Source organism: Dendrobates tinctorius, unplaced genomic scaffold (assembly GCF_039654945.1).
Source record: "Dendrobates tinctorius isolate UK_male_01 unplaced genomic scaffold, ASM3965494v1 ptg000043l, whole genome shotgun sequence".
Taxonomy (NCBI): Eukaryota; Metazoa; Chordata; class Amphibia; order Anura; family Dendrobatidae; genus Dendrobates; species Dendrobates tinctorius.
In genome coordinates this window covers 3,514,202-3,531,462 of record NW_027361711.1, presented here as the reverse complement: position 1 = coordinate 3,531,462, position 17,261 = coordinate 3,514,202, and the positions used below count along the sequence as shown (strand labels likewise).

Here is a 17,261-nt window from a genome sequence, read left to right as displayed (position 1 = left end):
GATAACATGTATGGATAGCGTACACATTCAAAATATATGTCTATACATCAGGAGGCAGGCTCAGACGGTGTTAGGCCCAGTATGGCTTGCACGTGATTGCACATAGGTGAGAAAGGGTACCGTATCCCCGGATAACATGTATGGATAGCGTACACATTCAAAATATATGTCTATACATCAGGAGGCAGGCTCAGACGGTGTCAGGCACAGTATGGATTTGACGGCCCAGACTACACAGCGGAGGAGCAGGGAGAGGTAAAGATTGCAAATGCTGGGGCCCTGCCCAAGCAAGGGGGGCCCACTCGTGGGCGTCGGTACTGGCACTGGGCCCCTCATAGTACGGCGGTGTGTCTGACGGCGGGTGTGCACCACCACCATCAGAGACACTTGATTGCACTATGAGGGACCCTGTGCCAGTGCCCGCGCCCAAGAGTCGGCCTACCCACCTGTCCAGGGCAACGGCACTCGCACGGTGTCGTGCGCTAGGTGGTGACCCCGGCCATGGAGGGGGAGGCAGCACAGTTAGGGAGTTTTAGAAAGTGGCATATGTTGATGTTGGACATTCAGCTGATGCAAAAGGCGAAATAGGTCAAGTCCCAGGAAGAGGTGGACCAAAGCAAGCCATTTTTCTGTCACCCTATGTGTCATCAGGGGAAGGTGGGACAAAATCCTTGGAAACCCATGCATGGTTCATTTTAATGAAGGTTAGATCATCCACATTTTGGGTTGACAGACGGGTCCTTTTTTCTGTCAGGATTGATCCAGCTGCACTGAAGACTCTTTCCGATAGCACACTTGCAGCTGGGCAAGCGAGCTCCTGTAAGGCATATTGTGCCAATTCAGGCCAGGTGTCCAGTTTAGCGGCCCAATAGTCAAAGTGGAATGACCTGTGTGGGAGAACATCGATATGGGAGGAAAAGTAGTTTGTAACCATAGTTGACAACTGCTGTCTCCTGTCACTTTCCATCGATGCAGTATTACCAGTTGTGTGAGCGGTACTTGAAAAATCACTCCACAACATTGTCATGAAACCCCTGTCTCCAACGCCACTTCTGCTGTGTGCACCATGAACACCTCTGCCAAGCTGCCCCCGGCCCGTACGGCTCGTGTGAGAACCATCACCGCTGCTGTGTGCTGGGAATGCCTCAAGGAACCGATTTACCAGAGTTGCTTGTTTATTAGCCAATATTAGGTCAAGGTTCTCCTGTGGCATGATGTTTTGTAATTTGCCTTTATAGCGTGGATCCAGGATGCTGGCCAACCAGTAGTCGTCATCGTTCATCATTTTGGCAATGCGGGGGTCCCTTTTTAGGATCTGCAAGGCATAATCTGACATGTGGGCCAATGTTCCTAGTGTCAATGATGCACTGCGAGTGCTGGGTGGAGGAGCACTTTCTGGCAAATCCACATCCCTCCAGTCACGCACAAACCCTGTACCAGACCTTGCCACGCCAACATTTTCACTTGCCCCACGAGATGCATCCTCCTCCCCTAAGTAATCATCCCCATCATCATCCTCCTCCTCCTCTTCTTCCTCCACCTCGTCCAGGAGAGGTCCCTGAGCAGACAATGGCTGAATGTCATCAAGGATTCCCTCCTCCTCTTCCTCCTCATCAACATTGGCTGCAGAAGCCTGCTCCTTAAGGTGCGTCAAAGTTTGCATGAGCAGACGCATAAGTGGGATGCTCATGCTTAGGATGGCGTCGTCTGCGCTTACCAGCCGTGTGCATTCCTCAAAACACTGAAGGACTTTACAGAGGTCTTTCAGCTTCGACCACTGCACACCTGTCAACTCCATGTCTGCTCTCAAAGTGCCTGGCCGTGTATCCTCCCACAAATGCATTATGGCCTGCCTCTGCTCGCACAGCCGCTCCACCATGTGCAGGGTGGAGTTCCACCTTGTTGCAATGTCGATAATGAGGCGGTGGGAAGGTGGAGCAATCGCTGCAGCTTCTGCATACGAACGGAGTGTACAGGCGAACGGCGGATGTGCGCGCACAGTCTTCGCACCTTCTGGAGCAGGGCAGTTAACTCCGGATAATTTTTGAGGAAGCACTGCACCACCAGGTTCAAGGTGTGAGCCAAGCAAGGTATGTGGCTGAGTTTTGAAAGGGCTATGGCTGCCACAAAATTACGGCCGTTATCACTAACTACTTTGCCTGCCTCAAGATGTACACTGCCCAGCCATGACTCAGTTTGTCGCTTCAAGTACTCGGCCAGCACCTCGGCGGTGTGTCTGTCGCCCAAACACATCATCTGCAACACAGCCTGCTGACGCTTTCCACTAGCTGCTCGATAGGGGGACACCTCGTGTGCAACAGTGGCAGCTGCAGATGGAGTGCTCGTACGACTGCGCTCTGTGGACGAGCTTTCGCTTCTGGAGGAGGAGGAGGAGGGTCGAACGCCTACAGCCAACTGTTTCCTATACCGTGGGCTAGGCAGAACTGTCCCACCACCGCTGTCCCCTGTGGACCCTGCATCCACCACATTAACCCAGTGCGCAGTGATGGACACGTAACGGCCCTGGCCATGCCGACCTGACCATGCATCAGTTGTGAGGTGCACCTTTCCACTCACTGACTGTTTGAGTGCATGGACAATGCGGTCTTTTACATGATGGTGGAGGGCTGGGATGGCTTTGCGAGAGAAGAAGTGGCGACTGTGTAGGTCATAGCGTGGTACTGCATAGGCCATGAGTTCGCGGAAAGCTGCGCTTTCCACCAACCGATAGGGCATCATCTCAAACGAGATTAGTTTGGCAATGTGGGCGTTCAAACCCAGTGTACGCGGATGAGAGACTGAGTACTTTCTTGACCTACTCATAGTGTCTGGGAGGGTGAGCTGGACTTGAGAGCTGCATATGGTGGAAGTAGCGGTGGACAGGGCGGACTGCGAGAGGGTTGATGATGGTGATGGAGTTGGTTTTCTTTCTGATGGCCTAGATTCAGTATTTCGTTGATATAACAGTGGGATTCCCTGACTGCTGTGGCCTTGCAACGACACCTCAACATTTGCTGCTGTGCTAACCGGTGGGCTTACAGTGGGGGAAACAATGTAGCGTTGTTGACTACCTTCTTTGTGATCAGTTGCACATGTGGCACTTGAGGTTTGGTGTTGTGTCCACGCTTGCAAGTGCATGCTGGTTAAATGTCTAAGCATGCAACTGGTATTCAAATTTTTCAGATTTTTCCCTCGGCTAAAGGTCTTTGCGCACTTCTTACAGATAACCATGGCCTGATCATGAGGATTTTGTTCAAAAAAGTGCCACACTGCACTCTTCCTACTTTGGCAGACATTTTGCGGCCTAGCACGCTGTGATCTTTTGACCCTCTGGACAAGCTGTCCAGCAACTCTTTTGATTTTTGAACCTGTCTTTGGAGTGCTCCGGGCCTGCCAGATAACAGCTGTTGCGATGTCGATGTCTGCTGTGGATGCTCCTCCTCATCTGAGCTATTGGAAGCAGCACCCTCTTCCCCCAATGGATGCCAATCTGGGTCAACAACTGGGTCATCCATCACCTCCTCTTCAATGTCATGTGCACCTTCCTCTGTGTCACCGTGTATGGTGGTATAGTGTGCGGGAAGGGGCACCTGAGTCTCATCAGGGTCAGAATCTGGCTCTGTACACTGCGAGGACAATGTAGTGCTCTGAGTGAATGTACCAGCAGAATCATCTATCAGCGGCTGTGCATCAGTGCACTCCATGTCAGATTCATCTTGGCCTGGGTAATTCACCATTTCACTTGATAATCCAGGCATGGTATGTGAAAACAGCTCCATGGAGTAATCAGTAGTATGGCCTGCGTCATCCTTCAATCTTGGTTGGGGTGAAGGACACAAGGAAAGGTGTGGTTCATGAACATGAGCCTCCAATGACGACTCAGTGCTTTTATTTTTTACAACTTCAGAAGAGGAGGCGATAGAGCTGGAGGCTGAGTCAGCAATGTAAGACAAAACTTTTTCCTGAAGCTCTGGCTTTAAAAGCGGTTTGCCAACTCCTAGAAAACTAAGCCTTCGAGGCCTTGTGGAGCCAGACGATGACGCAGGCTCAACATCTCCTGCATTCGGTCCTATTTTGCTTTTGCCACTACCATCAGATCCACCACCAACACCATCATTACCAGCTGCCAACCCCCGCCCAATTCCACGGCCTCTTCCACCAGCCTTCCTCATTTTTGGTAGAAATGTAGACAAAATCCAACAAACTATATAGTAATGTAAAACAAGGTATAAGGTGTCTATAGGACAGGGGAGATTTTGAATTTCTGCAGACACTTGTGGACACTGGACACTTTTGGATTGTGTGAGGCCCACTGAATATCAGAGCGCTATGTCACAGGCTCGATGGCACAGGTGTGAAAAAAGTGACTACAATATAAGGGAGATTTTGAATTTCTGCACACACTAGTGGACACTGGACACTTTTGGATTGTGTGAGGCCCACTGAATATCAGAGCGCTATGTCACAGGCTCGATGGCACAGGTGTGAAAAAAGTGACTACAGGATAAGGGAGATTTTGAATTTCTGCACACACTAGTGGACACTGGACACTTTTGGATTGTGTGAGGCCCACTGAATATCAGAGCGCTATGTCACAGGCAGAAATTGGCTAGTGTATCACAAACTACAAGGTGTATGTAGAATTGGGCAGAATAGGAATCTCCCTAGAGTGTAGGTCTGTAAGAACGGAACAAGTCCTCCACTTATCCTTCCACAGTGACACACAGATAGCTTCACTGTGGCTGTGATAACAGCCGTTACACGGTACTGTGTGAGGAGCGTACACTGCTGTATGGTGTGAAAAAATGCACGCTCAGTACCTCAGCAGGACAAAAAAAAAAATTGGGATTGCTTTTAAAAAAGCAGTTTGCAGAGCAGTGGTTAAACAGCAATGCAGCTGTCAGGAAGCCTTAGAAGGCAGCCTAACAACCAACACCGCTGATCCACCACAATATAGCCTCTCCTTGCACTGCACACACAGTGACTGGTGTGTTGTACAGGCAAAATCGCTAGCAGCAGAAGCAGTTTTTTTTTCTTCTTCCCTGCCTAACGCTCTCCCTACAGAATCAGCAGCAGCAACCTCTCCCTATGCTAAGATCGGCAGAAGTAAGATGGCGCTCGGCGTGCACGCCCTTTTATAACCCCTGTGACGCCCACCAAAGCAAGCCAATCACTTGCATGCCCTTCTGAAAGATGGTGGTGACCCCTGCCTATGTCATCACGTTGCCTACAGTGTCCGTGGATCCTGATTGGCTGAAAAAGAGCGCAAAACAAACTTTTGAAACGCGACTTTGGCGCGTAAGTCGCCGACCTCGTGGCCGACCTCATCCTAGGGTCGGGTTTCGTTTCATGAAACCCGACTTTGCCAAAAGTCGGCGACTTTTGAAATTTTTCGACCCGTTTCGCTCAACTCTAGTGCTGACTAGTCCCCGCAACATCATAACATTAGGTGAGACCTAGTCACTAGCCGTAACATTATGACTTACATCACACCAGAAAAACATGACACCATTGGACCTCAAAAATGCAAAATTTGCTGAGGGCACCAGGAGCAAAAGTGAAGACTGGTTGCCATGAAAGACCAAACTGAACACTGAACCAGTGAAGCACAAATCTTTTCACTCAACTTTAACCAGTATTCTAAACAGCAGGTGATAAGTGAAGGGCCATGCTACAGAAGCTGCTCCACAGTCCAGTAACTTCAAGTTACATATCTCATGGGGTACCGTGTATTCTTCATACTGTGATCTTACCTACCAGTAACATACAGTGGGCACGGAAAGTATTCTGACCCCTTTAAATTTTTCACTTTTTGTTTCATTGCAGTCATTTGGTAAATTCAAAAAAGTTCATTTTTTCTCATTAACATACACTCAGAACGCCATCTTTACTTAAAAAAACAGAAATGTAGAAATTTTTGCAAATTTATTAAAAAAGAAAAATTTAAATATCACATGGTCATAAATATTCAGACACTTTGCTCAGTATTGAGTAGACGCACCCTTTTGAGTTAGTACAGCCATGAGTCTTCTTGAGAATGATGCAACAAGTTTTTCACACCTAGATTTGGGAATTTTCTGGAAATCCTCTCCAGTTCTGTCAGGTTGGATGGTGAATGTTAGCGGACAGCCATTTTCAGGTCTCTCCAGAGATGCTCAATTGGGTTTAGGTTAGGACTCTGGCTGGGCCAGTCAAGAATGGTCACAGAGCTGTTCTGAAGCCACTCCTTTGTTATTTTAGCTGTGTGCTTATGATCATTGTCTTGTTGGAAGGTGAACCTTTGGCCAAGTCTGAGGTCCAGAGCACTCTGGAAGAGGTTTTCATCCAGGATATCTCTGTACTTTGCCACATTCATGTTTCCTTCAATTGCAACCAGTCATCCTGTCCTTGCAGCTTAAAAACACCCCCATAGCATGATGTTGCCTCCAGCATGTTTCACTGTTGGGATAGTATTGGGCAGGTGATGAGCAGTGCCTGGTTTTCTCCACACATACCGCTTAGAATTATCAACAAAAAGCTCTATTTTCATCTCATCAGACCAGAGAATCTTATTTCTCATAGTCTGGGAGTCCTTCATGTGTTTTTTTTTTTTTTAGCAAACTCTATGCGGGCTTTCATATGTCTTGCACTGAGGAGAAGCTTCCGTAGCGCCACTCTGCCATAAAGGCCAGACTAGTGGAGGGCTGCGGTGATGGTTGACTTTGTGGAACTTTCTCCCCTCTCCCTAATACATCTATGGATCTCAGCCACAGAGATCTTGTGGTTCTTCTTTACCTTTCTCACCAAGGCTCTTCTCCCATGATTGCTCAGTTTGGCTGGATGTCCAGGTCTAGGAAGACTTCTAGTGGTCCCAAACTTCTTCCATTTAAGGATTATGGAGGCCACTGTGCTCTTAGGAACCTTGAGTACTGCAGAAATTCTTTTGTAACCTTGTCCAGATCTGTGCCTTGCCACAATTTTATCTGAGTGTTGGAGTATGTTTGGTGCAACAACTCCATTCCTGTCTGAGTGTTTAGTTGCTAGATTTTTCTACAGTGCAAAAGTTAGAACAAAAAAACTCACAGAGGCTCACACAGGGAGAGCATGTGACTGTATTTCCTGTTTTTCCTGTGTCTGTGTATGAGAGAAGTAGCCTGCTGTAAATGATGCATAGATAGAGACACACAAATAATTTATTCCTGATCTATTAAGCTTATCATATATTGTTCCTGTTTGTTCCTGAATAAAGAAGCTCTGTTTTCACACGCTTGGAGAGTATCCTGAATAATCCACTGCCAACAGGTTATGGGACCAGAGTAACACAGCAACAGAAGCCCAGAGCAAGAGAGAAGATGTCGACTAGCAGAAATCCTGTCAAGTTCTCAGTGCCAAGCCTTACTAACCAGAACTACCAGTCCTGAAAATTCAAGGTAAAGATGCTGCTCATAAGAAAAGGTACGTAGAAATAAACTCAGGAACAAGTGCCTCATCCATTACCAGATGATTGGCTAGAGAAGGATCAGAAAGCACAAAGCACGATCTCCCTCAGTGTAGATGATATTCAGATTGTGCATACATGCAAGTGTACAATTGCAAAGTAGATGTGGGATGAGTTACAGAAAGTGCATGAAAGATCAAATCTTAGCAATAAGCTTTATCTCATGAGAAAGTTGTATCAGTCTAAGCTAAGTGATGGACAGAATATGCAGGACTATATAAGAAACACCCTAAAGATTGTGGAGAGTCTCAGGGGTATTGGAGAAGAGAATAAAGATTTTCATGTTGCTGCACTTCTATTAAGTGGTCTTCCAGAAAGTTATGACACACTCGTGAATGCACTAGATACATGACCAGATGATGGGCTGATACTAGAGTATGTTTAAGGCTAACTTGTGGATGAATTCAAGAGAAAAACGCAGCATGTAAGCAGCAGTAATGAATTAAGAGCAGAAACAGCATTAAAGACACAGGATTTCTCTAATTGTAAGAGCAATCTAAGAGAAACTCGTGAATGTTTGTCTGTAAAAAGCCCGGCCACCTTAAAGTATATTGCAGAATTTGGAAGACAAGAATGAGCCAGCTTAAAAATCAGAACAGTCATCAAAGGGTTAAAACAGCTGTAAAGGAAGATTCTGCATGTGTTGAAGCTGCATTTAATGCCTTTACAGGCCCATCTGCAAAGCATATATGGTGTATAGATTCTGGTGCAAGCAGTCATATGACAAATAAACAAGAATTTCTTCACTGACCTTAATGAAAGCAAGTCAGAAAAGGTCATCTTAGTTAATGGTGACTATATAACTACAGAAGGAGTAGGACACTGTTACATCCACTGTTCAGTTTCCTCAGCACAAAGCAGAAAGATCCCAGTAAAGGATGGTCTCTATGTTCCCAGCCTTGAAAGCAATCTTCTGTCAGTAAAGAAGCTCACGCAAAAGGGGAATGTAGTTACTTTTAGAGATGACAGCTGCATCATCTCAAAGAAGGGTCACACTCTTGCAGAAGGAAGAATTCAAGATGAACTTTATCAGGTAAAATGCAAAGAAAAAGTGTTAGACAAGATCTGCATAAGAACTGTATCCATGTATGGCACAGATGTCTTGGGCACAGCAGCATTAAAGGGAATCTGTCACCAGTATGCTTTGCCCAACTGCAGGTAAAGCCGAAAAGCCTTACTGCGCATGCGCTGGTTAACTAGGCCCCGGAACACAGCAAAATACTTCTGGGGCTCAGTTAACCGGCGCATGCGCAGTAAGGCTTTTCGGCTTTGCCCGCAGTTGGACAAAGCACACTGCGCGTGCGCGAGCCAAGAATGCTTAGCGCACGCGTGAAAGATGGCAGACACCTACTCCTATTCATGAAAAAACTGCGGATGGCGACCAAGGATGGGGAGGCGGCAAAGATCCGAAACACCGTCCATCGGACCGGACAGACCTCATTTAAATAGCCCGCCAAAACCAGGTGACAGATTCCCTTTAAGGAAGCTAGCTCAACTTGCAAATGTTACTGAAATCAACCAGTGTAGTCAAATGATGAAGTGCACTAGCTGTCTTAAAGGAAAAATGTCCAGAAAATCCTTTCCTAACATAAGCACCACTAGATCTGCACAGCCACTAGATCTGATACATACAGATGTATGCAGTCCAGTGAGTGTTCAAACTCCTAGAAAGAAGAGATATTTTCTCACATTTATTGATGACTACTCCAGATATACAGTCGCCTACCTGCCTCACAGTAAGGATGAAGGTCCACAGAAACTTGAATATCTTGCTGTAGTGTTTAACAAATTTGGAAGAATGCCAAAAGCCATGCGGGCAGATAATGGAACCGAAAATGCAAGTGGTAAGGTGCAAACCATTTTGAAAAAGGATGGAATCATGTTCCAGACCGTAATCTCTGTGAAAGTGGAAGAGGTATGTTGTTTGATGCAAACCTACCTACAACGTATTGGGGAGAAGCCATCATGACAGCTTGCTATCTTCAAAACAGAGTGCCAGGTAAAGCAACAAATAAAACTCCATATGGACTATGGAACTGTGAGAAGCTTAACCTGAAGCACCTCAGGTTATTTGGAAGCAAAACGTTTTTGCATGTTCCAAAAGAAAAACATTCCAAGTGGGAATCACACGCAAAGCCTGGTGGGCTATAGTGAAACTCAAAAGGGATACAGAATTCTGCACCCAGAGACCAACATAGTAACCATCAGCAGAGACGCTACTCTAGTTATTCAACATAAGAAGCAAGAACAAGAATCTCAATCACCAAACCCAGAAACCAAAAATGAAAACACTGAAGGGTGGATAAGCTCTGAAGCCACCAAGGAAGACACACAAGAACCAAGTTAACCTCCAGTCAGGAAATCAGAAAGGCCAAACAAAGGTATCCCAGATAGATGCCTTTCTTATATGGTCAGAACACTTCCTGAACCAGAGTCACAGTCATGGCAAGAGATGCAAAAACTGCCCGTTCACAAGAAATAGAAGTGGATAAATGCCGCTAATGTGGAGATGGAGTCCCTTCACCAACTCCAGACATGGGAGCTTACTGAGCTATCTCAAGGAAAAAGAGCTATCGGATGTAAGTGGGTCTTCAAAAACAAATATGACTCAGAAGGTAAAGTTCACCAGTTTAAGGTAAGATTGATCTCAAAAGGGTACTCGCAAAAGTATGGTTAAGATTATGATGCTACATTTTCTCTAGTTGCGAAGGAGAACAAGATCAAGAAGATCTGCTACGCAGCAACTGGAGTTAAAGACAAGCAGTGGGGGGGCTTCTGTACATAGCAACCACAACTCGTCTGGCTATCACAGCCACAGTTGGAATTCTCTGCCGACGTGTAAGCAAGCCAAACCAAAGAGACTGGAATGCAATTAAGATAATTCTTCAATATCTTAAAGAAACTCAAATGCTAAATCGTAAGATAGCAGCATCAGGAGATCTCACTTCAGAGGTTATGTTTATGCAGATTGGCTGGACATTGGAATATGTTTGGTGCAACAACTCCATTCCTGTCTATGAGTGTTTAGTTGCCAGATTTGTATGCTGTCCATAAAGTTAGAGCAAAAAAAAACTCCCGGAGGCTCACACAGGGAGAGCATGTGACTGTATTTCTTGTTTTTCCTGTGTCTGTGTATGAGAGAAGCAGCCTGCTGTAGATGCTGCACAGATAGACACCCAAATGATTTATTCCTGATCTATTAAGTTTATCATATATTGTTCCTGTTGTTCCTGAATAAAGAAGCTCTGCTGTCACACATTTGGAGAGTATCCTGAATAATCCACTGCCAACACTGAGCTCCTTGGCCAGTTCCTTTGAACTTATGATTCTCATTTGGTCTGACATGCACTGTGAGCTGTGAGGTCTTATATAGACAGGTGTGTGCCTTTACAAATGAAGTCCTATCAGTTTAATTAAACACAGCTGGACTCCAATGAAGGAGTAGAACCATCTCAAGGTGGATCACAAGGAAATAGACAGCATGTGACTTAAATATGTGTCTGAGCAAAGGGTCTGAATACTTATGACCATGTGATATTTCAGTTTTTCTTTTTTAATATATTTGCAAAAATGTCTACATATCTTTTTTTTCAGTGAAGATGGGGTGCAGAGTGTAAATTAATGAGAAAAAAAAACTTTTTTGAATCTCATAGATTGCGACCCCTCGCGGGCAGGGTCCTCTCTCCTCCTGTACCAGTCATGACTTGTATTGTTTAAGATTACTGTACTTGAATTTATTACATAAACCCCTCCTCACATGTAAAGCGTCATGGAATAAATGGCGCTATAATAATAATAGATAATAATAATAATTTACCAAATGGATGCAATGAAACAAAGAGTCAAAAATTTAAAGGGGTCTGAATACTTTCTGTACCTACTGTATTGCAACACATAGTTTTTGTTGGTATCTTAAACCATTGCCAAAAATAAGAAAAATACATTGAACACGTAAGCCTGAGTTAAACAATAGGTCATTTTCCCTTAAAAATACAACTTGGATCTAGAGAACTTAGTAGACTTTTTTCATTTTTTTTTTAAACCTTATTGCATTTCTTAATGCCATAACTTTTTTTCATTGATATTGCTGTGTGAGGCATTGCATTTCTTTTTTGTATATAATTTTTTGGTACAAAAAATAAGTATTCAATTTAGATTTATTTTTTAAAGGGAATCTTTCACCACGTTCTTGCTATCTCAACTGAGAACAGCATGAAGTCAGGACAAAGACCCTGAATTCAGCTATGTATCACTCAGCTTACTGTGTGCAGCAGTTCTGTTACGGAGTTCTTAGCTTTAGCAATGCAGCAGAGCTGAGAGAGCACACACCAGGCCCCGTATGTACATTGTCTGTAGACAATCAGCAGCTTATCACAGGAGGGGCGGAGTCAGACTTGCAAGTACATGCTGCTGCAATCCAGGCTATGATAATCCCCAGGTGAATAAACTTTCAATGTAAGTAAACAACAACACACATCCTGACATGACACATCCTTGAAATCTGTTTTAGCCTCCACCTCATGCTGTCCTCAGATTACATAGCAAAAACCTGCTGACATTCCCTTTAAGTAGTAAAACACCATAAATTATTGGGTGTTGTCCCCTTTTAATGTGCTAGAAGCTTCAGTTTTTCTAAGGACATGTTCTTTAATAAAGCTTCCATATACTGTATATATACCGAATACCAACTATGTGTGTAGGCCCCAATTAAAATCACTGAAATGGTTCAAAATTGTAAAACATCTGAATAAATGAATTCATGTATCAATATGCAATGGGATTTTTTTTTAATTAACATATTTTATGAATTAATCAATAAAATACATTAGATAACTACTATTTTGATTATTTTCTATGAAAGCTATTGAGACTGTAGTAAAAGAAAACTAGAGTACAACTTACAATCTTCAAATCTGGATATACTCATTGACTGTGTTGTGCGAATGGCTGTCAGTCGAGAATTGCGTAATTTTGAATACATTGTCACTGCTTGAGCTCTCCTTTCTTCAGCTATCCTCTGTCTCTCCATTTCTTGCCTGATGCTGTGGTCCAGATTTATAGCTTTTCTTCCAAGTGGTCGAAATGGCGATTCCACATTCTTGCATTTCACTTTGCCATCATGCTCCTTATGATCTTTATCATTTTTTGTTTCTAAAGGAAAATACATTGACACATCCATCAGAACCATCTTTATAGGGAAAAAAAAAATGAATGTACACATATATTAAAGGGGTTGTCCACTACTGGTCATATGCCGGCTGCGGCTCATCAATATTTCTTCACGGCAGGTGTCTGCCCTGATGAAATAGTAAAGGCTACAGCTGATGAGTTGCCACTGTAACTGGCAAGTGGCATAACAATGTCACGTCACCGCCAGGAACGGCAGCATTGACATTGCTGCGACAGTGCCACTGTAAAAAAAAAAAAAAAAAAAGGCATTGCATAGGAGACCTTGTTATTAAAGGATATCTGCCACTAGATTTTTGCTACCCCATCAGTGAGCAGCATGATGTAGGGGCAGAGACCCTGATTCCAGCGAAGGATCACTTACTGGGCTGCTTGCTGCAGTTTTGAAAAAAAAATCACATTTTTTTCTGCTGCAGATCTAGCAGTTCTGTGAATGCTAAGCTCTGTATAAACCTGCCCACAGCACTGATTTGTAGCTTTCTGTGTGCACTGGCAGCAAACTGCCAAATAATGGTGGGTGCAAGATTATACAGAGCTCATGAATATGGAGGACTACATAACAGCAGGTTTAATAGCTCTTTGGTGATAATCTCTTGCTGATAATATGGGTATAGTGATTTGATCAAAACTACAGAAATCAGATCAGTAAGAGACACATTGCTGTGACAAGTGTCTCTGCCTTACATTATGCTACTTTTAGATTAGGTGGCAAAAACCTGGTGGCCGATTCTTTTTAAATTCAATGGCATACAATAAAAAGCAATGTACAGTATACCATGTGTATTGAATCGTGAACGCCAGTTGCCTATAGACAATGTAAAATATGTAACTGTATGTCTTTACAGAAAGATGTGTCACAGCCCTTCAACAGAAGCATGAGATGGGGCCGAAGTGGTATGTGAACAGGGCTATAGTGGGAAATGATCAGGGCCACAGTGGGATGTGATCAGGGCCATATTGAGATGTGATCAGGGCCATAGTGGGATGTGATCAGGGCCATAGCGTGATGTGACCAGGGCCATAGCGTGATGTGACCAGGGCCATAGCGTGATGTGACCAGGGCCATTGTGGGATGTGATCAGGGCCATTGTGGGATGTGATCAGGGCCATTGTGGGATGTGATCAGGGCCATTGTGGGATGTGAACAGGGCCATAGTGGGATGTGATCAGGGCCACAGTGGGATGTGATCAGGGCCACAGTGGGATGTGATCAGGGCCACAGTGGGATGTGATCAGGGCCACAGTGGGATGTGAACAGGGCCACAGTGGGATGTGATCAGGGCCACAGTGGGATGTGATCAGGGCCACAGTGGGATGTGATCAGGGCCACAGTGGGATGTGATCAGGGCCACAGTGGGATGTGAACAGGGCCACAGTGGGATGTGAACAGGGCCATAGTGGGATGTGATCAGGGCCACAGTGGGATGTGAACAGGGCCACAGTGGGATGTGATCAGGGCCATAGTGGGATGTAATCAGGGCCATAGTGGGATGTGATCAGGGCGTTTGACCAACAGCATTTATAGCTAAATAGGATAAAGACAGAATAACTGCCGATGGGTAAAATAATAAAAATAATATCTAATAAATCATCTTGCAGATTATAGAAGTCACACTGGGTATTTATAAATTACGAGGTGTCCCTCTCCAACGCAGTACTAAAAGTAGGGCTATACAGTGAACATATGACTGTAAATGAGCCTACTTCCTATGTGTAGCAGAAAACCTGAGCGCAATAAGGGGCATTCACCTCTGGATATAAAGCTTCAAGTGCTCTTCACTTTATTGTGATAACAGGGAACATAGAGACAATTAAACTAACAGTCATGAGAATCACGATTCCTCCAAGACAGATCAGAGGAAATGTGGTTCTCATGGGAAACGGCTGTTCACCTAATTGTAAAAAATGCTTTTTGCAATATGTTTTACTCCTCTTGTACATGCAATATTATGATTATATAGAGAATAAACTGCATTTCTTAGGTTAGTGTAATGCACACCACTATTTATCAGTGCTTGATGGACTGTGAGTTAGCCTATCAGATGGAGCACCTGCACTCTATGGCAGACTGGGAGGCCATTGTCAAACCTTCTTGTTCCAAAAATCAACAGCCCATGATCGTGCTTTGGGGGGCTGATTGGCTGACAAAGAGAGTGTTCTTCTTTTGTTAAAGTCCTCATGTGCCAGTGTCACTATTGACATTGGCAAATAAAGAGTTAAATTGCTAGGATTGTTGAGAACACCAATCCAACCTGTTACAGCAGGTGTCAGACTGTGTTTAGCAGTCAGGTTTTTAAACCTGATTACACCGGTCCAGACACTATACTGTGCCATTACCATGACACACATATCCATCATGGAGCACAAAGTGACATGCTCATAACTGATTACTGTGTCACACAAAAGGTTAATGAATACATATTGAAATACATGAAGAGAGGTGAACATTGTTCTCCAGATATAAATGTAGAGGGATAGGAATATGAGCAGGCACTACTTCCATGTAAAAGCTAGTTTCATGCAAAATTTATATAAATAACACAAGAACATAAATAATGAGAATATATGTCTGTTTTATAAAACGTTATGCAGCTATTTTTTCTTCTGCAACTGAAAATACATTTCTGCCACCTCCAAAGCAGGCACTAGAGACAATGAATTGTGTTTGTGAGGAATGTAGTAAAACATTTGTAGCGGACTTATCCAAATGTATCCAGATGTAGGGCAAGATTGTGTTCTTTATAGGGAACCTGTCATCAGGTTTGTCCCATATGATGTAAGCTCAGTACATTTTAGTCCTCGTAAACAGCAATCTAATACTGTTCATATGCCCCCAAGCTGACCTGCTAGACAAGGAAAAGACATTTTAAACTACCCACTTAAGGGCCGGTCTTGTCCAATGGGCTTCACTGGTCTTGGTTCTTTGCCCTCTCAAGGGAAAAGCAAAGTACTGCAGCTTGCATGCACCGGAAAAGGTCAAAGCCATGTGCATGCACACAGATTCCCTTTATATTTTGGGAAAAATAGCAATAAATGTTAACAGTTTGGACTTTTGTACTTGAAAACTATATGCTGGTGTGTGTATATACAGCTCTGGAAAAAATTAAGAGACCACCACATCAAAACCCTGTTATGGGCAGCCCATTCTCCAGACCTGAACCACATTGAAAACCTCTGGAATGTAATCAAGAGGATGATGGATAGTCACAAGCCATCAAACAAACAAGAACTGCTTACATTTTTGCGCCAGAAGCAGTGAGAAAAACTGGTGGAAAGCATGCCAAGACGCATGAAAGATGTGATTACAAATAGTGGTTTTTCCACAAAATATTGATTTCTGAACTCTTCCTGAGTTAAAACATTAGTATTGTTGTTTCTAAATGATTATGAACTTGTTTTCTTTGCATTATTTGAGGTCTGAAAGCACTGGGTTTTTTTTTTTAATTTTGACCATTTTTCTTTGTCAGAAAACAAATACAAAATTTATTACTTGGAAATTCAGAGACATGTTGTCAGACGTTTGTAGACTTAAAGAACAATTTACATTTTACTCAAAAATATACCTATAAAGAAAAAAATCAAACAAACTGAACATTTGAAAGTGGTCTCTTAATTTTTGCCAGAGCTGTGTGTATGTGTGTATATATATATATATATATATATATATATATATATACACTCACTGGCCACTTTATTAGGTACACCATGCTAGTAAGGGGTTGGACCCCCTTTTGCCTTCAGAACTGCCTCAATTCTTCGTGGCAGAGATTCAACAAGGTGCTGGAAGCATTCCTCAGAGATTTTGGACCATATTGACATGATGGCATCACACAGTTGGCGCAGATTTGTCGGCTGCACATCCCTGATGCGAATCTCCCGTTCCACCACATCCCAAAGATGATCTATTGGATTGAGATCTGGTGACTGAGGAGGCCATTTGAGTACAGTGAACTCATTGTCATGTTCAAGAAACCAATCTGAGATGATTCGAGCTTTATGACATGGCGCATTATCCTGCTGAAAGTAGCCATCAGATGTTGGGTACATTGTGGTCATAAAGGGATGGACATGGTCAGCAACAATACTCAGGTAGGCTGTGGCGTTGCAACGATGCTCAATTGGTACCAAGGGGCCCAAAGAGTGCCAAGAAAAAATTCCCCACACCATGACACCACCACCACCAGCCTGAACCGTTGATACAAGGCAGGATGGATCCATGCTTTCATGTTGTTTACGCCAAATTCTGACCCTACCATCCGAATGTCGCAGCAGAAATCGAGACTCATCAGACCAGGCAACGTTTTTCCAATCTTCTACTGTCCAATTTCGATGAGCTTGTGCAAATTGTAGCCTCAGTTTCCTGTTCTTAGCTGAGAGGAGTGGTACCCAGTGTGGCCTTCTGCTGCTGTAGCCCATCTGCCTCAAAGTTCGACGCACTGTGCGTTCAGAGATGCTCTTCTGCCTACCTTGGTTGTAACGGGTGGCAATTTGAGTCACTGTTGCCTTTCTATCAGCTCGAACCAGTCTGCCCATTCTCCTCTGACCTCTGGCATCAACAAGGCATTTCCGGCCACAGAACTGCCGCTCACTGGATTTT

The 17,261-nt window shown here is 44.0% G+C and overlaps 1 protein-coding gene across 6 annotated transcripts in view; it reads right to left on the bottom strand.

The window, feature by feature from the left end:
• The window catches only part of LOC141088999 (uncharacterized), a 422,573-nt gene that overhangs the window by 197,903 nt on the left and 207,409 nt on the right, over positions 1-17,261 (bottom strand). For all 6 annotated transcript variants that reach the window (XM_073575283.1, XM_073575281.1, XM_073575285.1 and 3 more), the window contains one exon: positions 12,380-12,628. In XM_073575283.1, the coding sequence (XP_073431384.1) occupies positions 12,380-12,628 (249 nt within the window). The remainder of the gene's footprint in view (positions 1-12,379; positions 12,629-17,261) is intronic.